This window comes from Microcaecilia unicolor, chromosome 3 (genome assembly GCF_901765095.1).
Source record: "Microcaecilia unicolor chromosome 3, aMicUni1.1, whole genome shotgun sequence".
In the NCBI taxonomy this organism is placed as follows: domain Eukaryota; kingdom Metazoa; phylum Chordata; class Amphibia; order Gymnophiona; family Siphonopidae; genus Microcaecilia; species Microcaecilia unicolor.
In genome coordinates, this window is record NC_044033.1 from 195,357,821 (window position 1) to 195,383,320 (window position 25,500).

The window sequence follows — 25,500 nt, forward strand, 5'->3', positions numbered from 1 at the left end:
GTGTGTCTTTAGGATGAGCAAGAGGAAGAAGAAGCTGCCAACCAAAAACTTGCACTGCAGAAAGCGAAGGAAATGGCCGAAGTGAGTCCTCTGTCTGCAGCCAACATGTGCATTGCGGTGTAAGTGGAACGCCAATATCTGCGCAGTACACAGCGGCTGTCTGCAGTGACAGTGACCTGCACCTGTGGAGACATTCCCAACTCTTCCCCCCTCCTGCCCCCCAGGGAACTGCACTGACATGTACTTGTGGAAAAATTCCCAAGCCCTCCCCTTTTTGAAACAGCACCTGTACCTGTGGAAACATTCACAACCCCCCCCCCCCCCCCCACCGGAACTCCATGCTCCCTTGCCATTTGGATTGGGTGCAAACAGAAGTTCTGGCTAATAGTCTTCACACATGTCTGTCCTTCCTTAACACCTGTAAAAGCTGTGATTTGCACATGGTGATCCTTCCAAAATAAGAGCCTGAAATACCAGGGTGCTGTCCAGGGTGCTGAACTATTTCTCTCTGCAACAACACATTGAGTCACTGAGAGGGACTGAGCCTGAGGAAAGGGAAGATGAGAACCTGGGGAAATCCACATTCAGAAGGTTTCCAAAGGAAATTCTCTCCTCCTGGTTCCACTACTGACCTCACCCCCTCCAGATTCAAATTCTTAAAACCCTACCTGTGCTGCCAAAGTGAAACCTGCAGAAGGAATTTTGTAGTCTTTTCCGCATTTCATGTGCAGATGTAGCTGTCTATAAAGTTTCCTGCGCTCTGCATGTGAAAATAAGACCTTGGGGTCATTTCTTAAAATGTTTTTAGTGTGTTAAAGCATATTTATATGAAAAAAAAAATCATTCTTTTAACATTGAGCAAGGTTTGCATGCATACAAGTACATGTGTATTTATTTAAGTACCGAACCCAGTTTTACACTGAACGAGGAGATTGGAATTGAGACATCCAGATCACAATGTGCTCAGTTCCCCTGGTATTTTAGAAAATAATCCATCAGTGCAAAATCTTTTTTAAAATACCTGCAAGAGTGCTTCTGTATTTGGTGGTATGTGCAGCAGGAGCAGCCATTTCACAAAAAATAAACAGCGCAGACCCGGCAGCTTCCACAAAGAGGTGTCAACACTTATACTTAGAAGTGGTGATTTCACAGCTGCCCCATCATACAAACCTACTATTGCAACTGCTGCCAATAAGTCATGCTGCAATTAGAACTGGTTTCACTTTGGAGGTGAAATAAACTACGTGAGATTAAGGAGGGTGACTCCATTAATCCCTCGTGTATAGCCTTGGCCACAACCTATGCATGCTTTTCCCTACAGGAAGTTGTTCTCATGTATTCCCTTTGTAGAATGGGAACAACATCTAGATTTATATCCCACTGAAGCCATGCCCCCACAGCACCTCCTTACCATTTTGATGTGAAGTGCATCTGCCCAGATCTCAGTGCCATTGCCTGGAGAGATTCCCACGGGTGTGGTTCCAGCAGAGGAAGGACAGATGTGCAATGTGTATGTGTCCTTTTTTAAATACATGCACACACATGTGGAGTCCATGCATGCATCAGCACCTGCCTTAGATCATGTGTACAGCTTTGCATTGGCATTTCAGCTCTGCTGGTGCTTCTTTTCTAAAGACATATTGGTGTCTATGTAGCCTTTAAAGCAGACATTTGAAAACTCTTTAGCTCTCCTGTTTTGAAATTAACCCCTTAGTCATACTGTTACCTGAAGTGAGTGAGCTTTTGCCTGAGGACAGAGTTGGGGGAAAAGTTCTGACTTCGGTGTGCAGGTTATAAAATACTGTGAAATGAACTGAGACATTTGCACAAGCCTTGATGCGGGTGTAAGTGAGGACAGGTGCTTCCCTGGGGACTGATTTTATAAAGGTAAATGCTGTATGTTCATAAATTCTCTGTATGAAATAGGTAACTGATGTGCATTTCTGGCACATGAGTTAAACATTCTCTTCTAAACCTACCCTCTTTAAAATTACCCCACAGAAAGTGCCTGCACACATTTATCCCAGTGGTTCAGGACACATAGATATCCTTTCCTGTCTTACAGGCAGATGCACCTGTGTTATAATCCTAACCCTCAGCACTGACTCCCTTCAGTTCAGACAAACGCAGCATTTACAGGCTCTATGCACAGAGGTTTACATGCTTAGACCATGGGAACTTTAAGAAAAGAAAGAAAACCCTGGTTTACCCACAGAAATGGCTCCTAAAATTACTCTAGAAGTGAGTCATTTTATGACAACTGACCTGGCTTGTGTGGCAGGCAGGTGCATAAGTTACAGCAGTTTTCAAAGTGAACTGAAATTAGCAAGTTTGCTTAGAAAACTACCCCCTATACTCACTGACAACCCGCGCGCATTTTAAAATCTAACGGGGTGAAATTCAGTGGCAGTTATCAGAGTCAGAGCAGCTCCCTCCTAAATGAGTGCCACTCACTAGGCCCATACCTGGAATTTCAGTACACTATCAGAATAATGCCACTGAAAATGTGCACAGCGTACCTGATTATCGGCAATATTCAGTCCTCTATTCGGGTAACTACCTGAATGAAGTTAAGATAGTAAAAAGGTTGGCCTGACTTTATCTTGTGGGCAGCTTATACCTCAATAGCCAGCACTGGTATCACTATTCAGGTACAAATGTAAATGCTGTGGCTGGCGTGTTTAATGCCATGCTGTCCACAGAATTAAAATATCAGCTGGAGAGGGAGGGGTCAATGTATGCACTTAACTGAGCACCTCTCATGAATGTGGTAGAAGTGTGCATAGAGAGGGCGTGTACAGGCATAAGCCCCACAGTTTATAACAGGACACTTCCAGGCTTTTCCAACGGCTCTTCCTGTGCACCAGAGGGGTTGATTTTATGCAGAAAATGGCTCTAATAACATGTTGCAGGGTGTTCACATGGAAAAAAGTAGGCATTCCTGGGGGAGGGAGTTTGGATGGAGCAGGGCTGGAGCTGCAATGTACATGTGGACTTTATAAAATGAAACCTCTTTTATAAAAGCACATAGACAGCTATATCGCTTTTACAAAAAAAGAGGTGTTTATATGACATTATTCCCCTCAAAGCCAAATGAACAGGCCACTATCTCCCAACAGGAGGCTCTGTAAGGCATGGTGCAGAAGCACTGGGTGTGGGGGAGTTCACAGCTCCTGCAGTCCCAGCCTCTACCAGCAGGAGGTACTGTAGGGAATATTGCAGGAGTGTGGGTTGTGTGGGACTCTCTCATGTTAAGATTTCAGAGGGAAAAAAATAAGGCTGAACAAAAAAAGAAAAAATAGATTATAGGAATATTTTCTTTGTTGTAGAAAAGAACAGCAGAAGAATCAAAAGTTGTCAAAATCTGTCTGGGAACAGCGCACAAGCGAGATGCGGAGACAGAACCTCATGACCAGCCGGGAAGCTTTGTACAACGAGCTGGACCCCGATGAGAGTTGGAAAGTGTCCTATGCTCGGCACATGAGGCCAGATATAAAGACCCATCTGGATCGTCCGCTTGTGGTGGATCCTCAGGAGAACAGGAATAACAACACCAACAAGAGCTATCCTCATGATCCAACCGTGGATGAACGTCTGAGCCAGCAGCGTGCCGAAGATTTCCTGAGAAAGCAAGCTCGCTACCATGAGCGATCCCAGGAGTCCAATAGCTCCAGAAGCTATGAGAGAACAGATTCTAGTGGCGTGGAGCCTCGAAGACCACGAAGTAGTAGCAAGGAGGTGGAGCTGAACCGGGACAGCACATCCCAGGAAATGGACTACCATGAGGGCCAGGAGCGCAAGGGAAACCAAGACCGAGTCTGTAGAGATGGGGAAACAGAGTGGACTAAAGTGACAGATGTGCACAGGCGGCACCAGCACCGGCAGGGAGGCAGCAAAGATAGCCGAAGTGGGTCCCCTCGGGGAGAAGTTGACAGGGAACACCGGCACCATCGACCACACCGAAGAGCTGGCGAGGAAAGCTCAGCCATCGATGGCAGTGGCAAATCAGACCGTCGATCCCGTCACAGAGAGGGAAGTCGACCCAACAGAGATTCTAGGTCAGGGGGAGGCAGTGATCAACCAGATGGGGAGAGACGTCGACGACATCGGCAGGCTGCACAGTCTACTTATGACACCGAATCCAAACAGGACGAGAAGGAAAGGAGGCACCGACACAGAAAGTAAGTGAACCATCTTGTAACCTGTTGTGTGACTTTTTTTAACACTGAATGCAGTGGGAAGAGATGCAACAGGAGACAGCTGAAAATTACCCAGAGACCTTCTCAGATGCTGTAAGGAGATAGGAGCAAGAGTAACAGTGTGGGGATATGGGATTAAGTGAGCAGTCCACAGCATTTCCTACCATTTTCCTTGAGTGGTTCTAGTTTTTAGTGTAATTAAGTTGTTTCAGACCACAATACTTTGCTATCTGTTGGTGGATTGGGGTTCTATAATAATATTCAATACATGGGGAAAAACTGTTTGCGTATTGTTTCAGTCTGACCATCTCTCCAGTGCAACAATAATCTGTCCTCATCAGCTCAACCTGATGAATTTGAGGGTCATGTAAAAAGGCAGTACCTACAGGACTTTCCCTGTGTCAGGGAAGAGGCTACAGCACTGAGGCCCAGATGCATCAACCATACGTAAAAAAATCTAAAACGTAGAAGTGCTTACTGAATTTGAAAAAACGAAGAATGCACCAAAAAAACAAGTTGTACATGTTCGGTGCGGTATTGTAAAGTACAATGCATTACAGATTCGTTAAACTGTTGTAATCCCAGTCGGTAATCAGCTCCTAAAGCATGCGCGGAGCAGCCAAGTGTTATGCTGGCTGCTCTGCGCATGCCACAAACGTCAAAACAACAGCCACCAAAAAAAACCACAAACACGTGGCTCCCCGCTTCCCCCTGCTTAAAATATAAAATCAAACCAAAAATAAAAAAAGGATCAGAAGGGGGCAAAGGCGCTCGTCAGGAGCATCCTGTATGGACGGCCTTGCCCCCCCCCCCCCCCGAGGTCGCCGATGCTCCCCGCTTCCCCCTGTATTAAATAAAAAATCAAAACAAAAATCAAAAGTTTAGCAGCCCCGGCCCCCCTCCCTTCCTGTCTCTCTCTTTCTCCTTCTTCCACAGCTCCGCCTCCCACCATCCTCCGGCCCCGTGCCCCACCCCCCTGAGGTCGTCGCTGCCGCTCCCCCCTCCATCGGACCCCCCTCCGCCTCACCGGGCTCGCACAGCACTTCTCACCTCTGTGTGAAGGCGCTGCACGGGCAAGAAGATCATCTGATCACTGCGAGTTTTCAGGAGGACGTCTCTCCTTTCCTGACCTGGGCCCGCCCCCTTACTTACATCAGAAGGGGCGGGCCCAGGTCAGGGAAGGAGAGACGTCCTCCTGAAGACTCGCAGCGATCAAATGATCTTCTTGCCCGTGCAGCGCCTTCACACAGAGGTGAGAGGCGCTGCGCGGGCCTGGTAAGGCGGAGGGGGGGGTCCGGTGGAGGGGGGGGAGCGCCAGTGACGACCTCAGGGGGGCGGGGCATGGGGGCGGAGGATGGCGGGAGGTGGAGCTGTGGGAGAAGGAGAAAGAGAGAGACAGGAAGGGAGGGGGGCCGGGGCTGCTAAACTTTTGATTTTTGTTTTGATTTTTTATTTAATACAGGGGGAAGCGGGGAGCAGCGGCAACCTCGGGGGGGGGGGGGGGGCAAGGCCGTCCATACAGGACGCTCCTGATGAGCGCCTTTGCCCCCTCCTGATCCTTTTTTTATTTTTGGTTTGATTTTATATTTTAAGCAGGGGGAAGCGGGGAGCCACGTGTTTGTGTGGGTTATTTATATTTTCAAACGTGCCAGCTTGGATTTTTATGCTGCAGGGAGAAGCAGGGAGCAGTGTCGCGGTAACTGATTCAGTGCAATCGTCGGTATGGTTAGTGCATTCCGAATTGTCCACATTACAATTAGAAGTGACTCGTTTGCATTCTGTTTTCGTTAGCTGCTAGCGTCGTCGAAAAATGGCCTTTAATGCATGCTACGGTTGAAAATTTCTTCGTTAAAGGGTCTTTAAAGGGTCGTTAAAGTTTAGTGCATCTGGGCCTGAGTGATAGTGAGGACATTTCTTTTACTTCTCATGAGCAGGACAATTTAATTTCCTTGAGTGAGGACAAGGAAGCAAATTACCAGAGTGAAATGTGATACTGGACCATATGAACATGAACAGAATTGTAAAACTTCAAACAAAGCAGACAGTATGAAAATAAAAACAAGAATGCAATTTCTAGAGTGAGGAAAGAGTAGAAAATGAGTGAGCAGAAAGGACTCACAGAAAAGGAATAGAAAACGAGTTCATTTTAGAACACAATGACCCAGTTTTACACACGCAGATGTCGCAGGATGTATTGCATTTTTAGAGGTGTGTTCTAGGCATGGTTTGGGGATTTGAAAAACTATCTCCCAATAATCATCCCATGGAAGTCAGTGTTTTTAAAATAAGTGTTTTATATCCCGATTTTCACCACTGGTAATGAGATACCAGCTGATACTGAAAATCCGAGTATAATTTGGTTACTGCTGCTTATCCAGGTATCGGTGATATTCAATCTCATCCCCAGAGAAGTGTTCAGACAACCTTTTGGCTGTCCTAACTTTATTCTCACAGTTAAATGCCAGTGCTGCCTAGGCCTGCACCCCAAACCGCTCTGGCACTTCCTGGATATACCAAGGTGGTCTATCTGCATTTTCAGCAGTATTGGCAAGATAATGCCAGAAGTGGACATTTTCTATTGTAATTTTGCTGGTGATATAACTATCTATTTCCACTTTCAACTGCCTGAGTAAGATACTGAGATATTTTAGCTGTAGACTTGTGTTTCATCACATTTTTAAAGCTGAATAAATTCTTTGATTAAGGAATTGTTCCTCTGAAATGATATATAAAGGACATCGTTAAGAGTTTTCACTTCCCTTCTGAAACTTCTTTGAGAGCGTTAGGAATCATTCTTGATCCTTTTACTTTCTATGGAAGAACAGATAAGCTTCCTGAATGGAAGCTGAGAAATCATTTTCATTTTGATCAGTTTTTAAAAGTTCAATCTTTCATTTTAACTCAATTAGACTACTGCAATAATGTGTGTATGGGAATGCACTAAGAAATTGTTAATTAACAATTACAACTCTTCAAAATATATCAGCAAGAGTATTATGTCATGTTAGGAAGTTTGAAAAAGCATCCCACTGTTGATAAAACTACACTGAAGGTTAAATTATATTTAAAGTTGCCTGCTTGATTTATAAGGGTCTTCAGGGTCATGAGCCATTAACAGCTCCCAGCTATGAGGGCTTCAAGGTCCATTTGCAAAAAAAATTAATTAAGCCAGGATGCAAGATAACAGTGGATTTTTCCCAAGTCCATATTAATAATGGCTTATGGACTTTTCTTTTAGGAAGTTATCCAAACCTTTTTTTTTTTTTTAGCCCTGCTAGGCTAACTGCTTGTACTACACTCTCTGGCTTACTGTAAATGTTTAAACAGCAGCCAGACTGCTGAACATTGACCTCTGTGTATTCTTTTAATAAATGTATTTGTGTTAACTTTTTATACTTTTTGACTTTTATGTATTTTTAAAGTTTTTACATTTCCTAATGTTTTTACAATTTTTATGGAATTCATCAAATGGTCCAGTGTTATATTTCACACTTCTGTAATTTGTTCCCTTGTTCTCTGCTGTCTTGTTTCTTTTGTTCATCCGCAGGAGACTCTGCCTCTCTTGTTCTCTCTTCAATTTAATTTTTCCATGTGTAACAAAATTATAGAGGTAAAGGACCAAGTCTCAGTTTGTGTCATTCCTGGGCAGTTTAACAAAAAGAAACGTGCCAGGGGGCAGTGCATGCTCTTTCAGTTAACCCTATTCTTTGTTTTTCTGCCATCAGAGACACACTGGGACCTGGCTCTGTGCCAGCTCCAAACCTCTCCACTACTCGGCCAATTCAGCAGGATCTGAGACGACAAGGGGACCAGTTGGCGGAAGACATTGATAACATGAAAAATGACAAACTAGCGACAACAGAATCCACAAATCCTCACAACTCTATTAATGCAATAAACTCCCAAAGCCCAGCCAAAATGGGCAATCATGCCAACTCCACCCCTACATGGACACCTCACAACCCGTCCAACACCTTAAACCCACCCAACTGCCAAAATACTGCCAACCGCAGGACACCCAACTATCCCGGTAACCCCAGCAAGCCAGAGAACAGCCTTATTGTCACTAATCCCAGTACCCAAAATAACCCAGCAAAAACGGTCAAGAAAGTGGAGCAAATGGCAGTAGACATTCCCGTCACCTCCCCTCTGCCTATTGATAACACCTTGGTACAAGGTAAGTGCTATATTTCTGACTCTCCAGACTCATATAACACTTAGGACTCTGTCTCTCTGCCTGTCTCTAGATAAGGTCTATTTGATTTGCATCCATCTGCTTAGTTTCTCTCTATAGCTGATTAATTTCTGTCTTACACTGGTTAATTTCTGTTGCTGGTTCATTTTCAGTCTGTCACTGGTTAGTTTCTCTCTGTGGGATAGTGGAAATGCTTGACTGATGGTTATATATCATTTCATCTGTTTTTAATTGGGTATTTCCTTTATAATCCACATAGATTTTCAGATATGTAGACTATAGATATTTTAATCAATAAATGATGATAATAATAATAAGTTGTACAGAATGGAACTGCTGAGTATGCCCAGCCTAAAGACAGTCTAAGAGCACAGCAAAGTCATAGAGGTTTGTGGTGTGAGCAATGCCTTTGGGATATATGTGGAAAATACAGAGCTCTGTGCAGGGGGCTCAATTTATGCTTCTCACTGGCACATCTTTCAACAGTGAACAAAAATGCCAATCCAGACCTACTCCCTAAAAAAGAGCTGGAGAAGAAGGAAGAAGAGGAGGAAGAGCAAAATGAAGATGGTCCAAAACCAATGCCACCCTACAGCTCTATGTTCATCCTGTCCACCACTAACCCGTGAGTCTTACCAAGTTCTCTTGATGCCAACCATGAAGGGCATTGTTTTTTTTGGTCAACTTTATGTAGGAGGAATCTGGGTACTCGGGGTCTAGAGGGTTCAGAGGATGGGCACAGGGACACAGAGTCTGTCATCTCTAGGACTGGAGGGCTAAGGGGATGGACACAGGGATGCAGAGCCTGTCACCTCTAGGAGAGATCAGGGGATGGACACAGGGATACAGAGCCTGTTACCTCTAGAACTGGAGGGTTCAGGGGGTGGACAAAGGGATATAGAGCCTGACTGGAGGATTCAGGGGATGGACACAGGGATATAGAGCCTTTGACTTCTAGGACTGGAGGGTTCAAGGGATGGACACAGGGACACAGAGCCTGTCACCTCTAGGACTGGAGGGTTCATGAGATGGACACAGGGACACAGAGCCTGTCACCTCTAGGACTGGAGGATTCAGGGGATGGACACAGAGTCTGCCACCTCTAGGACTGGAGGGCTCAGGGGATGGACACAGGGATACAGAGCCTGTCACCTCTAGGACTGGAGGGCTCAGGGGATGGACACAGGGATACAGAGCTTGTCACCTCTAGAACTGGAGGGTTCAGGGGATGGACAAAGGGATACAGAGCCTGACTGGAGGATTCAGGGGATGGACACAGGGATATAAAGCCTTTGACCTCTAGGAATAGAGGGTTCAGGGGATGGACACAGGGACACAGAACCTGTCACCTCTAGGACTGGAGGGCTCAGGGGATGGACACGGGGATACAAAGCCTGTTACCTCTAGAACTGGAGGGTTGGGGGGATGGACACAGAGATACAGAGCCTGTAACCTCTAGGACTGGAGGGTTCAAGGGATGGACACAGGGACACAGAGTCTGTCACCTCTAGGACTGGAGGGCTCAGGGGATGGACACAGGGATACAGAGCCTGTCTCCTCTAGGACTGGAGAGCTCAGGGGATGAAGACAAAGGTACAGGGTCAGTTACAGGTTGTAATGGAAGAGGTCTGTAAATGTTGAAAAAGCTTTTTATCTTGAAGTTCTCAGTTTATGATCTGGTTATTCCTCCTTCAGGCTGCGCAGGGCCTGCCATTATATTGTGAATCTCCGCTACTTTGAGATGTGCATCCTGCTGGTGATCGCCATGAGCAGCATAGCACTGGCAGCTGAGGATCCCATCCAGTCTGATGCTCCTCGCAACAACGTAAGTCTCAGGTGGTCATCCTGACGCTGTCCCCCCTCATCTCTCTTCCTGCACCCAGCTCAGGACTATGACCTCTGTTCCATCTCAATATTTGTCCTACCTCAGAATCATTCTTATCACTCACCATTTTCATAGGACCAGTGTCGGCAGAGCATGGCAGGGCAGCCTGAAGTCTGTGACTGTGGCAAATAGGTCATGTTCTCCTACGAGCAGAGGTTTAAGGTGGCACTTTCGATGAGTCCATATTAAGGTTATATCATCACAGAAGAGACCCAGGATGCAGCAGGGTAGGAGTAAGGTACATTGGCAGGGGTGCTGCAGGACAGGAGTGAGGTGCACTGGCAAGCTCTGTGTGTGTGAGAGGGTCTCAGTACTGGAATACCAGGAGGTGCTGCAGAGCAGGAGTGAGATGCAGAAAACTTTTTAAACATGCCTACGGTGAAAAACTTGATTAGAATAATGTGAGGAACCCTCGGTAATTGGATGTATTGTGGATTTTCTCCAGCAATTTGAAACTTAGAAAGTAGGTGAATCCAGATCAGTCAGGAACTCAAACTGGGAAAATGTGTGTTCTCTGAGCAGTTTAAAGAACAGGGATCTTTAAACCATCTCAGCAGCAGCAGAGCAGAGAAATCTAACTGATTCTCCCTGACTATTCAGTCATACTTAAACAAATTAAATGTGTGATTGAATATTGCGCAAAACTCCTGTGGTTAAATTGCAGGCAGTCGTGCTCCTGGATGGAGACGTCCACATAGATTTAACCAGTGATCTTTGTATATTTCACCCATCTTCTCCGGCTATGGCCCCCTTTTTAACCAACTAAATCTATGCCATCAGCCCTCTTGGGCAGCTACAAATGTAGCTGAATTGTGGAGGGATTATAAGACCACTCAAATAGAGGTGAAAAGCCAAATTTAAGTGCAGAAATCTTGTGAATTTTGGTCCCTGAGGGTTGCACAGCTTTATGCTGGGGTTCTCGGAGCCTCTGTGCTACTGCTAAGTAGGTTAGGAGTGAGGAGAGAGAGGGTCCATTAATCACCCAGCAGTACAGCTGTCTTAAGTTCTGCTGGAGAGCTCCCCAGAGCTGGGGGGATCAGAGGAAGCCTGTGGAACAACAGATTGAAATAATTAGAACAGCTCCCAGAGGGATGTGGCAAGCAGGTCTTGATCTGGCTTCCATTTGATGTTATTTGTCCTTTATCGAATCTCTCCACCACTTTCTCGTTCCTTGCCCATTTCAGTCCCTTATTTCCTGCTTTTTCCCAGCTCTTGGGGAATGCTGGTACATGGAGTGTAAGTTTGTAACAGGGTGCAATGGGTAGGCACCTGCTTGCTGCTATTACAGAAGAGTATTTTGAGTAAAGAGATATGTAGCTGTGTTAGTCCACTTCTAAAAGCAGTCAATAGAAATAGAATAAAATAAAACACAGAAAAGAAAATAAGATGATACCTTTTTTATTGGACTAACTTAATACATTTTTTGGTTAGCTTTCCAAGGTAGCCCTTCTTCGTCAGATCAGAAATAAGCAAATTTTGATAAGTAACAGCATATATAAGTGAAACATCAAAGTATTTCAGTGACAGTCTGAAAGGATGAGGAAAAGGTGGGCTATCTTCGAAAGCTAATCAAAAAATGTATTAAGTTAGTCCAATAAAAAAGGTATCATCTTATTTTCTTTTCTATGTTTCATTTTATTCTATTTCTATTGACTGCTTTTAGAAGAGTATTTTAAATGCAGGCATGATCACTAATACTTGCTCAAGAAGTGATGTAAATGAAATCTATGCACATACGTGTTCACTCCATCTGCACTGTGCCCAAACTCCACCCCACTGCATGTACACTGGGTGCAGAGCAGGAACTGGGCATGAAGCAGTGTGCTAGGTCTGTTTGGATCCCAGTGAAGAAAAGCAAGAAATGTGAAGATACATACCCGTAGCAGGTATTCTCCGAGGACAGCAGGCTCAGTATTCTTACGTATGGGCCGTCGTCCGCGATGGCCCAGGAGTCCGGAACTTTGAAAAACAAAAAGAAGTCTCCAGAATGCGCCGTCGTGCGGGCTGAACGCACTGAGCATGTGCGAACGGCTTCCCACCCGCAACATGAGCGTGCCCTAACTAGTTAGTAAAAAGCAAAGGAGAGAACTGTAACAACTCCAACGGGGAGGAGGGAGGGTTGTAAGAATACTGAGCCTGCTGTCCTCGGAGAATACCTGCTACAGGCATGTATCTTCATTTTCTCCTAGGACAAGCAGTATTCTTACGTATGGGGTATCCATAGCCCCCAGGCTCACTCAAAATAATAAACAATTGGGCCTCGCAATGGCAAGGACATAACAGAGATTGACCTGAAAAGAAACTCAACTACGTGAGAGTGCAGCCTGGAACAGAACATAAATGGGCCTAGGAGAGTGGAGTTGGATTCTAAACCCCGAACAGATTCTGCAGCACCGACTGCCCAAACTGACTGTCACGTTGGGTATCCTGCTGAAGGCAGTAGTGAGATGTGAATGTGTGGACTGATGACCACATTGCAGCCTTGCAAATCTCTTCAATGGAGGCTGACCTTAAGTGAGCCACTGACGCAGCCATGGCTCTAACATTGTGAGCCGTGACATGGCCCTCTAAAGTTAGCCCAGCTTGGGCGTAAGTGAAGGAAATGCAATCCGCTAGCCAATTAGAGATGGTGTGTTTTCCGATGGCAACTCCCCTCCTGTTGGATTAAAAGAAACAAACAGCTGGGCGGACTGTCTATAGGGCTTTGTCCGCTCCACTTAAAAGGCAAATGCTCTCTTATAGTCCAAGGTGTGCAACTTGTCTTCACCAGGGCGGGTATGAGGACACAGAAAAAATGTTGGCAAGACAATTGACTGGTTCAGATGGAACTCCGACACCACCTTCGGCAAGAACTTAGGGTGAGTGCGGAGGACTACTCTGTTATGATGAAACTTGATATAAGGTGCATGCACTACCAGGGCTTGGAGCTCACTGACTCTATGAGCTGAAGTAACGGCCACCAAGAAAATGACCATCCAGGTCAAGTACTTCAGATGGCAGGAATTTAGTGGCTCAAAAGGAGCTTTCATCAGCTGGGTGAGAACAACGTTGAGATCCCATGACACTGGTGGAGGTTTGACTGGGGGCTATGACAAAAGCAAACCTCTCATGAAACGAACAACTAAAGGCTGTCCAGAGATAGGCTGGCCTTCTACACGTTGATGATAAGCACTGATAGCACTAAGGTGAACCCTTACGGAGTTGGTCTTGAGACCAGACTCTGATAAGTGTAGAAGGTATTCAAGCAAGGTCCGTGTAGGACAAGAAAAAGGATCTAGGGCTTTGCTGACACACCAGACAGCAAACCTCCTCCATTTAAAAGAATAACACTTTTTCGTGGAATCTTTCCTGGAAGCAAGCAAGACTCAGGAGACACCCTCCGACAGACCTAAAGAGGCAACCTCTACACTCTCAACATCCAAGCCGTGAGAGTCAGAGACTGGAGGTTGGGGTGCAGAAGCGACCCCCCGTTCTGTGTGATGAGGGTCGGAAAACACTCCAATCTTCATGGTTCTTCGGAGGACAACTCCAGAAGAAGAGGGAACCAGATTTGACAGGGCCAAAAAGGTGCAATCAGAATCATGGTTCCACAGTCTTGCTTGAGTTTCCGCAAAGTCTTCCCTACTAGAGGTATGGGAGGATACGCATACAGAAGACCTGTCCCCCAATGAAGGAGAAAAGCATCTGACGCTAGTCTGTCGTGGGCCTGAAGTCTGGAACAGAATTGAGGAACTTTGTGATTGGTCTGAGTGGCAAAAAGATCCACCGAGGGGGTGCCCCACGCTCGGAAGATCTTGTGGACAACTTCCATGTTCAGTCACCACTCGTGAGGTTGCATGATCCTGCTCAACCTGTCGGCCAGACTGTTTTTGACGCCAGCCAGATACGTAGCTTGGAGAAACATACCGTGACGGTGCGCCCAAAGCCACATCTTGATGGCTTCCTGACACAGAGGACGAGATCCGGTGCCCCCCCTGCTTGTTGGTGTAATACATCACAACCTGGTTGTCTGTCTGAATTGAAATGATTTGATGGGACAGCCGATCTCTGAAAGCCTTGAGAGTATTCCAGATCGCTCGTAATTCCAGGAGGTTAATCTGAAGATCTTTTTCCTCAAAAGACCAAGCTCCTTGAGTGTGAAGCCCATCTACATGAGCTCCCCACCCCAGGAGGGATGCATCCGTTGTCAGCACTTTTTGTGGCTGAGGAATTTGGAATGGACTTCCCAAGGTCAAATTGGATCAAATGGTCCACCACTGAAGGGATCTGCAAAACTCGGTGGACAGATGGATTACATCCTCTAGATCCCCTGTGGCCTGATACCACTGAGAAGCTAGGGTCCATTGAGCTGATTTCATATGTAGATGTGCCATGGGAGTTACATGAACTGTGGAGGCCATGTGTCCTAAGATTCTCAACATCTGCCGAGCTGTGATCTGTTGAGACGCTTAAGCCATAGACATGAGAGCTAGGAGATTGTCCGCCCTTGCCTGGGGAAGATAAGCTCGAGACGTATGTGTGTCCAACAGAGCTCCAATGAACTCCAATTTCTGTACCGGGATAAGGTGAGACTTGGGATAATTGATTACAAACCCCAGTAGCTCCAACAGTTAAATAGTCATCCGCATGGACTGTAGAGCCCCTGCCTCTGAGGTGCTCTTCACCAGTCAATCGTCGAGATAAGGAAACACATAGTAACATAGTAGATGACGGCAGAAAAAGACCTGCATGGTCCATCCAGTCTGCCCAAGACAAACTCATATGTGTATACCTTACCTTGAATTTGTACCTGTCCTTTTCAGGGCACAGACCATATAAGTCTGCCCAGCAGTATTTCCCGCCTCCCAACCACCAGTCCCGCCTCCCATCACTGGCTCTGGTACAGACCGTATAAGTCTGCCCTCCCCTATCCTCGCCTCCCAACCACCACCCCCTCTTCCCCCCAACTGCTCCGCCACCCAATTTCAGCTAAGCTTCTGAGGATCCATTCCTTCTGCACAGGATTCCTCTATGCGTATCCCACGCATGTTTGAACTCCGTTACCGTTTTCTCCACCACCTCCCGCGGGAGGGCATTCCAAGCGTCCACCACCCTCTCCGTGAAAAAATACTTCCTGATATCTTTCCTGAGTCTGCCCCCCTTCAATCTCATTTCATGTCCTCTCGTTCTACCGCCTTCCCATCTCCGGAAAAGATTCGTTTGCGGATTAATACCTTTCAAATATTTGAACGTCTGTATCATATCACCCCTGTTCCTCCTTTCCTCCAGGGTGTACATGTTCAGGTCAGCAAGCCTCTCTTCATACGTCTTGGAACGTAAATCCCATACCATCCTCGTAGCTTTTCTTTGCACCGCTTCCATTTTTTTAACATCCTTCGCAAGATACGGCCTCCAAAACTGAACACAATACTCCAGGTGGGGCCTCACCAACGTCTTATACAGGGGCATTAAAACCTCCTTTCTTCTGCTGGTCACTCCTCTCTCTATACAGCCTAGCAATCTTCTAGCTACTGCCACCGCCTTGTCGCACTGTTTTGTCGCCTTCAGGTCCTCAGATACTATCACCCCAAGATCCCTCTCCCCGTCCGTGCCTATCAGACTCTCCCCGCCTAACACATACGTCTCCCTTGGATTTCTACTATCCCAAGTGCATCACATGCACTCCCAGTCTGCGTAGCGATGCTGTGATAACTGCCAGGCACTTTGTGAAGACCCTGGGTGCAGATGCAAGGCCAAAGGGCAGTACATAGTACTGAAAGTGCTGAGTTCCCAGTCGGAATCGAAGATACTTCCTGTGAGCTGGGAGTATCGAGATGTGAGTATAGGCATCCTTTAAGTCCAGAGAGCATAGCCAATCATTCTCCTGAATCATGGGAAGAAGGGTGCCCAGGGAAACCATCCTGAACTTTTTTCAGACTAGGAATTTGTTCAGGGCCCTTAAGTTTAGGGTGGGACACATCCCCCCTGTTTTCTTTTGCACAAGGAAGTACCTGGAATAGAATCCCAGCCCTTCTTCCCCTGGTGGAACGGGTTCGACCGCATTGGCCTTTAGAAGGGCGGAGAGTTCCTCTGCAAGTACCTGCTTATGCTGGGATCTGAAGGACTGAGCTCCCGGTGGGCAATTTGGAGGCTTGGAAACCAGATTGAGAGTGTATTTTAGCCGAACTATTTGAAGAACCCACCTGTCGGAGGTTATAAGAGGCCACCTTTGGTGAAAAAATATCAACCTCCCTCCGACGGGCAAGCCGTCTGGCATGGACACTTTTACCGAGGCTATGCTGCACTGGAGCCAGTCAAAAGCCCGTCCCTTGCTTTTGCTGGGGAGCCCTAGGGGCCATAGGCGCACGGTGTTGACGGGAACATGCATGCTGGGGCTGAGCCTGAACCGGCTGCCGGGAAGCAGGAGTGTACCTACGCCGGTTATAGGAATAGGGAGCACTCCTCTTCCCTCCAAAAACCCTCCTAGAAGAGGAGGCCGTAGCAGAAGACATCCGGCGGGAGAGAGAATCCATGGCGACATGATGCTTTTTTATCTGATCGACCATGTCATCTACTTTTTCTCCAAAAAGATTATCCCCCGGCAAGGAACATCCGCCATATGCTGCTGGGTCTTCTGATCCAGGTCAGAGACACGCAGCCATGAGAGTCTGCGCATCACTATACCTTGAGCAGCTACTCAGGATGCCACATCAAAAGTGTCATAAGACCCCCTGGCCAGGAATTTGTGACATGCCTTCTGCTGCCTGACCACTTGGTGAAAAGTTTCAGCAAGCTCCAGAGGAAGTGCTTCAACTAAACTGGACAGTTGCCTCACCGAGTTCCGCATGTGGATGCTCGAGTAGAGCTGGTACATCTGGATCTTGGTGGCGAGGTCCTAGACTCTCTGCCTGGGGGTGCCGAGGCATAGTCTCTAGTACTCTTGGCTCTTCTGAGAGTGGAGTCCACCACCATGGAATCATGAGGAAGTTGGGCCTTCACCATTACAGCTCTCTATGGACTCTGTACTGGGACTTGGATTTCTTGGGGACAACTGAGTTAGAAAGAGGGAACGACCAATTTCACATAAGCACTTCCCTGTGTGTATTATGCAAGGGGGCTGTAGCAACCTCTGTGGGCGGAGAAAGATAATCCAAGACCTCGAGCATCTCGGCCTTGGGCTCATCCACAACCTCCATAGGGAATGGAATGTCCTTAGACATTTCCCTAACAAAAGATGAAAAAGAGAGACTCTCAGGAGGAGACATTCTACTCTCAATGGGCGGAGTAGGATCATAGGGGACCCCACATGACTCTTCCTCCGAAAAGTATCTGGGGTTCTGCTCCTCTTCCCACGAGCGCTCCTCATCGGTGTCGGACAAAAGCTCTCTAAGAGCAGCCTGAACCCAAGCCGTCTCAATGTCAAGGATTGATGACCTCGTGGGGGATGTCGAGAAGGTGACCCCTGCCTAGACTCCGGCGAAGCTTCCTCCACCGACGTCAAGGGGGAATCGACCCGGGTGGCAGCCGACGCCGGTACCGCAAGTGGCACCGAGGACGGGGACCTCCTCACAGGCGATGACCCAGATGGCGCCTCTGCAGTTGGTATGGAAGGTGCAGGAGTCGGTACCAGAATCTGAGGGGGCTCGAGAGCCGGTACGAGGCTGCCAGATGACCGACGCGTCGGCACCTCTTGTATGGAAGGTGAGCAGTCCTCCCGGCACCGACGCTTCTCGGGTGCCAACTCCCTCGGCTCCCCGGAGCTCCCGGTACCATGCTTGGAAGGACATCGATGACGATGCTGCTTAGCCTTCGCTCGACGCCCGTCATCGAGACTCCTTGGTACCGACGAGGAGGACCTGGAATCCTCACGCCTCCTTGGGGCCGGGTCCGGGGGGCCTGCATAGCAGTAGGCCTCAAGATGGGTGGAGACCCACTCGATGCCTCGCTACTCCCAGCTCGATGCAGTCTCTCGGCAGTCATTACCTGCACTCTCGGTGTCGCTGCTTCCCTCGATGTTGACGTCAATGCCTTCGGTACCGATGTCGGCATCGAAGGAGCGGACCGCTCAGAAAAAACGTTTCTCACGCTGAGCCTCTCGAGCCACTTCGGTCCACTTCTTCATTAATTTGCACAGCTTACAGGGAGCTGGGAGATGGTTGGGCCCAAGACACTGAAGACACCACGTGTGGGGAGTCGGTGCTCGAGATGGTCCGGTTGCAGCGAGTACAACGCTTGAAGCAGCTGGGAGTCTTCGATGACATGGGCAGGAAAATAGCGGCTGCGAATTAAAAGGCTCGATGGTGCCAATAAAAAAGGGCACAAAGAGGGAAAAAGATCCGGCCGAGCGGCCTAAAGGTCGGCCATGATGAAAACTAAAGGAAACTTAAAAAGATGAGAAAAACTAAGAAAAATGAAGGAAAATGATTTTTAAAAAATATATTATTCTACTGAAAGTAAAAACTAAGAAATAAAGAAGAAAAAATAGCAATAAACGCTAAAAGTCCGTCTCCTGAGCGAAAAACCTGGACAGCGGGGAAAACCTGACTGTTCAGAAATGCGGAGAAGAAAAAACTAGTTAGGGCATGCTCGCATCGCGGGCGGGAAGCTGTTCGCACATGATCAGTGCGTTCGGCCCGTGCCATAGTGCGTTATGGAGACTTCTTTTTGTTTTTTAAAGTTCCGGACTCCTAGGTCGTCGAGGACGACAATTCATACGTAAGAATACTGAGACTGCTTGTCCTCGGAGAAAGTGAAGATACTTACCTGTAGCAGGTATTCTCCGCTCCACATAGAAGGCCAATGCTCTCTTGCAGTCCAATGTATGCAACTGACGTTCAGCAGGGCGGGTATGAGGACGGGGAAAAAATGTTGGCAAGACAATTGACTGGTTCAGATGGAACTCCGACACCACCTTCGGCAAGAACTTAGGGTGTGTGCGGAGGACTACTCTGCTATGATGAAATTTAGTATAAGGAGCATGGGCTACCAAGGCTTGGAGCTCACTGACTCTATGAGCTGAAGTAACCACCACCAAGAAAATGACTTTCCAGGTAAAGTACTTCAGATAGCAGGAATCCAGTGGCTCAAAAGGAGGTTTCATCAGTTGGGTGAGGATGACATTGAGATCCCATGACACTGGTGGAGGTTTGACTGGGGGCTTTGACAAAAGCAAACCTCCCATGAAGCGAACAACTAAAGGCTGTCCAGAGATAGGCTTACCCTCTACATGATAATGGACAGCACTAATTGCATTAAGATGAACTCTTACGGAGTTGGTCTTGAGACCAGACTATGACAAGTGCAGAAGGTATTCAAGCAGGGTCTGTGTAGGACAAGAGCGAGGATCTAGGGCCTTGCTGTCACACCAGATGGCAAACCTCCTCCATTTAAAAGAGTAACACTTCTTTGTGGAATCTTTCCTGGAAGCAAGCAAGACTTGTGAGACACACTCAGAAAGACCCAAGGAAGCAAAGTCTATGCTTTCAACATCCAGGCTGAGAGCCAAGGACTGGTGGTCAGGATGCAGAAGCGCCACCTTGTTCTGAGTGATGAGGGTTGGAAAACACTCCAATCTTCACGGTTCTTCGGAGGACAACTCCAGAAGAAGAGGGAACCAGATCTGACGCGGCCAAAAGGGCGCAATCAGAATCATGGTTCCGTGGTCTTGCTTGAGTTTCAGCAAAGTCTTCCCCACCAAAGGTATGGGAGGATACGCGTACAGAAGGTCCGTCCCCCAATGAAGAAGAAAGGCATCTGATGCTAGCTTGTCATGGGCCTGAAGTCTGGAACAGAACTGAGGGAGCTTGTGATTGAGCTGAGTGGCAAAAGGATCCACCGAGGGGGTGCCCCACTCCCAGAAAATCTTGCGTACGAGGCTCGAGTTGAGCATCCACTCGTGAGGTTGCATTATCCTGCTCAATCTGTCAGCCAGATTGTTGTGTACACCTGCCAGATACATGGCTTGGAGAAGCATGCCGTGCTGGCGTGCCCAAAGCCACATCTGGATGGCTTCCCGACACAGGGGGCAAGATCCGGTGCCCCCCTGCTTGTTGACGTAATACATGGCAACCTGGTTGTCTGTCTGAATTTGAATAATTTGATTGGACAGCCGATCTCAGAAAGCCTTCAGAGCATTCCACATCATTTGTAGCTCCAGGAGATTGATCTGAAGTCCTGATTCCTGGAGGGACCAAGCTCCCTGAGTGTGGAGCCCATCTACATGCACTCCCCACCCCAGGAGAGATGCATTCGTGGTCAGCACTTTTTGAGGCAGAGGAATCTGGAAGGGATGTCCCAGGGTCAAATTGGATCGAATTGTCCACCACTGAAGGGAATTGTGAAAATTGGTGGGCAGCTGGATCACATCCTCTAGATTCCCTGCAGCTTGATACCACTGGGAAGCTAGGGTCCATTGAGCAGATCTCATGTGCAGGCGTGCCATGGGCGTCACATGAACTGTGGAGGCCATATGGCCTAGAAGTCTCAACATCTGTCGAGCTGTGATCTGCCGAGATGCCCTGGCCATGGAAATGAGAGACAGAGGGTTGTCTGCTCTCGTCTCGAGAAGATAGGCCCGAGCTGTCTGAGAGTCCAGCAAAGCTCCTATGAATTCTATTTGTTGAACTGGAAGAAGGTGGGACTTTGGGTAACTGATGACAAACCCTAGTAGCTCCAAGAGTCGAATAGTCATTTGCATGGACTGTAGAGCTCCTGCCTTTGAGGTGTTCTTCACTAGCCAATCGTCGAGATAAGGGAACACATGCACTCCCAACTCCCAGTCTGTGTAGCGACGATGCAACCACCGCCAGGTATTTTGCAAACACCCTGGGCGTGGAGGCAAGCCCAAAGGGCAGCACACAATACTGAAAGTGCTGTGTTCCCAGACGGAATCACAGATACTTCCTGTGAGCTGGAAGTATTGGAATGTGAGTGTAAGCATCCTTTAAGTCCAGAGATCATAGCCAATCATTTTTCTGAATCATGGGAAGAAGGGTGCCCAGGGAAACCATCCTGAACTTTTCTCTGACCAGATATTTGTTCAGGGCTCTTAGGTCTAGGATGGGACGCATCCCCCCTGTCTTCTTTTGCACAAGGAAGTACCTGGAATAGAATCCCAGCCCTTCTTGCCTTGGTGGAACGGGCTCAACCGCATTGGCGCTGAGAAGGGCGGAGAGTTCCTCTGCAAGTACCTGCCTATGCTGGAAGCTGAAAGACTGAGCTCCCAGTGGACAATTTGGAGGTCTGGAGATCAAATTGAGGGAGTGCCCCAACTGGACTATTTGAAGAACCCATTGGTCGGAGGTTAAGAGAGGCCACCTTTGGTGAAAAAAGTTTAACCTCCCTCCAACCAGTAGATCGTCCAGCACAGGTACGTTTATGGCGGCTATGCTCAGCTGGAGCCAGTCAAAAGCCCATCCCTTGCTTTTGTTGGGGAGTTGCAGGGGCCTGTCTGGGCGCATGCTGTTGACGTGAATGAGCGCGCTGGGGCTGACCCTGAGAAGGAGAGTTGACCTGGGTGGCAGCCGAGGCACTGAGCCAGCCGCCACTTCCATCGTTGGTACCGGAGGCGCAAGCACCCCAGGTACCAGAACAGAGCGCTGCTGCAGCCCTTCCAGAAGGCCTGGAAGAATGGCTCAGATGCTGTCCTCCAGAGTCGCTGTCGAGGAAGGCTGGGAGGCCGGTGCAGGAGTGGAAGTCAGAATCTGCGAAAGCCTGGGAGGCGGTACCGGGCTGTCCAGAGATCGACGCACCGACACCTCTTGTATGGAGGGGGAGCGTTCCTCCCGGCGTCGACGCTTTCCGGGTGCCGAATCCTTTGACGCCCCAGAGCTCCCGGTACCGTGTCTCGAAGGAGACCAGTGCCGATGCTTCTTAGCCTTCGCTCAAAGCACGTCACCGGTACTCCTCGGTACCGACGAGGAGGACGTGAAATCCGGGTCCGACAACGGTCGGTCCCGGTGGGCCTGCCCAGCAGTAGTCTTTGAGACGGGTGGAGACCCAGTCGATGGCTCACTGCTCCCAGCTAAAGGTGAAGTTTGGACAGCCATTACCTGTGCTCCCGATGTCGATGTCATCCCCGGTGTCAATATCAACACCACCGACCTTGGTACCGATGTTGCCGTCAACACTGAGGAATCGGTCGGCGCTCCGAAAAGACAGTCCCGAAGAGCTCTTCTCGATGCCTGTGTCCACTTTTTAAAACTCAGACACAACTTGCAAGTGTCTGGGCGATGGTCTGGCCCAAGGCACTGGATGCACCAGGAGTGCGGATCAGTGCTCGAGATTGACCGCTGGCACCGAGCACACTTCTTGAAGCCACTGAGAGGCTTCGATGACATCAGTGGAAAACTCGCGGTGGCAAAATCAAATGGCTCGATCGTGCCAACAAAGGGCACAAAAAGGGAGAACTGCGGACGAGCGACCAAAAAGGGCCGCAACGGAAATCGAAAGAAAACTTACCAGGTCAAAAAACTAAGAAAAAGAGGGTTGTTGTTTTTTTTTTTTTTAAACTGGAAACAAAAAGACAAGGAAAAAGGCGACCTAAAACAAAAAGAAAGCGCTAAACGTGAACAAAGGGCACCTAAGCTTTTCCTGGGACCTATGGGAGAGAGACCAACATGCGGCCACTCTCCACCGCGGAAAAGAAAAAACTGAGGCGGGAACGGACGCACGCGGGCGGGAAGATGGCCGTGCATGTGTGGTGTGTCCATTCCGTGCTCTACTGGCTGTTGCAAAGGTTTTGAAGATTTTGCTGGAAAATCTCCGTTCCTGGGGCCGCCGTGGACGCTGACCCACATGTGAGAACAAGCAGCCTGCTTGTCATCAGAAAAAAACATTTACGCAGATAAAGATACTAAAGACAGACAAACAGACATTTATTAGCAGCTTAAAAATACATCATCAAACATTTCAGCATCATCTCAGTGCCTCTACAGCTAGGAAAGCCCCTCTTCAGCTACGCCTGAAAGAAGTTTTGATACCTGCATCACACTATTAGCGGAGGGTTTCAACCAGAGGGGGGGGGGGCTTTCCACTACTTTTATAGTCCATAACAAACAGATGATTTCATAGTCAGACACCTTTGACTCATCTCCTGTCTGTTTCCTCTGTGCTTTAGCCACTAGTCCAGTAAACAAGTAGCATATCCTCTCTTTCACAGACTGCTTGAGCTGCACAAGCTTGCACCAAAACATGAGGGGTCAGCTAAATGCAGGCTCTACACTGAGCCGAACTCCAGGTCTATTACAATCAGGAACCAGGTGTGAAGCAGGAACCAGGCATGAAGCAGGAGCCAGGTGTGAAGCAGGAACTGGGTGTAAAGCAGGGACTGGGTGTGAAGCAGAAACCAGGCATGAAGCAGGAACTGGGTGTGAAACAGGAACCGAGCATGAAGCAGGAACTAAGCATGAAGCAGGAACCAGGTGTGAAGCAAGAATTAGGTGTGGAGCAAGAACTGGGTGTGCAGCAGGAACCAGGCATGTAGCAGAAACCAGGCATGAAGCAGGAACTGGGTGTGAAGCAGGAACTGGGTGTGAAGCAGGCACCAGAAATGTTGCAGGAAGTAGGTATAATAAGAGTAGGGTAGAGCTAGGCAGTAAAGAGGAGCAGGATAGCAATAACCCAGGCTAGGTCCACTAAGAGCAGTTGTACCAGTGAGGGTGTGTCTGCCTGGCTCTCCTTACTTTCGATCAGTGATTAGACCAAACTCTTGCTGCTTTAATGGGTTCCTCCAGGGAGTGACATTTCTTTCTCTAAGTGGTCTCTGTGTCTCAGCTGCAAATGTCCTATACCCAATACACAGGGTCATCAGCTTGAATCCCTCAAAACATCCTGTTATATTACAATGCTGGGCCCAATGCACTTGTTTATTTAGGAACCGTCAGAGGGTAAACCCTGACCTGCTTCAGAGTCACGTGTTCTTCTGCTCTGTCCATATTTACATCTATCACCAAGGTTTAATTGAATGGATGGAAAAGTGAGATAATCAATTTCCAGAATGAAATGTGAGTCTTACCGAGGGCAGCGTCACATTCCCACCCATTTTCAGAGACATCCAGCAGAACTGAGGCTTGAGTCCCAACTCCAAAAATGATTCATATGCTGCTCTCTTTCTGTTCCTCTTCATCTCTCAAGGTTCTACGTTACTTTGACTACGTCTTCACAGGAGTGTTCACATTTGAGATGGTTATAAAGGTGAGGATTTTTACATGTTCTATACTAGAGGGGAAAGGAGAAATATGGAGCCATAAATCTATCACAGGGAATGAATTCCTGAGAATCACACCCCAAATGTATCACATGGATTAAATACCTGAGAATTACACACAAATACCTGAGAATCATACCCAAATATATCACAGGGAGTGAATGAATACCTGAGAATCATACCCAAATATATCACCGGGAGTGAATACCTGAGAATCACACCCAAATATACCACAGGGAGTGAATACCTGATAATCAAAACCAAATATATCACAGGGAGTGAATATCTGAGAATCACACCCAAATATATCACAGGGAGTGAATACCTGAGAATCATAACCAAATATATCACAGGGAGTGAATACCCGAGAACCATAACCAAATATTTCACAGGGAGTGAATATCTGAGAATCACACCTCAATATATATATCACAGGGAGTGAATATCTGAGAATCACACCCAAATATATCACAGGGAGTGAATACCTGAGAATCAGGGCCGTGCCAACATGGTAAGCAGGGTAAGCACCGCAGGGGGGCGCCGACCTCTGGAGGGCGCTGCCACGGTGCTTACCCTCGCCATTTACCTCAGCTCCGCGCTGCCCTGGGGGCTTTAAATCTTTTACCTCTGACAGTCGCAGCAGCGGAGCAGCGTCAGTGAAAGCACTGCCGATGTCTCCAGCCTTCCCTTTGTGCTTGTTGGTTCCCTCAGTGTCCCGCCCTCACAAGGAAATGACGTCAGAAGAAGGCAGGACACTGAGGGAACGAACGAGCGAGCGTGAAGGGAAGGCTGAAGACGTCAGCAGTGCTTTCACTGACGCTGCTCCGCTGCTGCGACCGTCGGAGGTAAAAGATTTAAAGCCCCCAGGGCGGTGCGGAGCTGAGGTAAGGGAAAGGCAGAGAAGGACATGGATGGGAGGGCAGGGCCCAGGGAGAGAGGAGAAATTGCTGGAAATGGATGGAAGGGGAGAGAGGAGAATTGCTGGATATGGATGGAGGAGGGAAGGGCAGAGAGGGACAAGGATGGACATGGATGG

The 25,500-nt window shown here is 48.0% G+C and overlaps 1 protein-coding gene across 3 annotated transcripts in view; it reads left to right on the plus strand.

Annotated features, from left to right (window-relative positions):
- Positions 1-25,500, plus strand: part of CACNA1A (calcium voltage-gated channel subunit alpha1 A) — a 191,315-nt gene that overhangs the window by 85,827 nt on the left and 79,988 nt on the right. For all 3 annotated transcript variants that reach the window (XM_030196931.1, XM_030196930.1, XM_030196929.1), the window contains 6 exons: positions 13-119; positions 3,330-4,181; positions 7,925-8,376; positions 8,881-9,019; positions 10,090-10,219; positions 24,392-24,451. In XM_030196931.1, the coding sequence (XP_030052791.1) occupies positions 13-119; positions 3,330-4,181; positions 7,925-8,376; positions 8,881-9,019; positions 10,090-10,219; positions 24,392-24,451 (1,740 nt within the window). The remainder of the gene's footprint in view (positions 1-12; positions 120-3,329; positions 4,182-7,924; positions 8,377-8,880; positions 9,020-10,089; positions 10,220-24,391; positions 24,452-25,500) is intronic.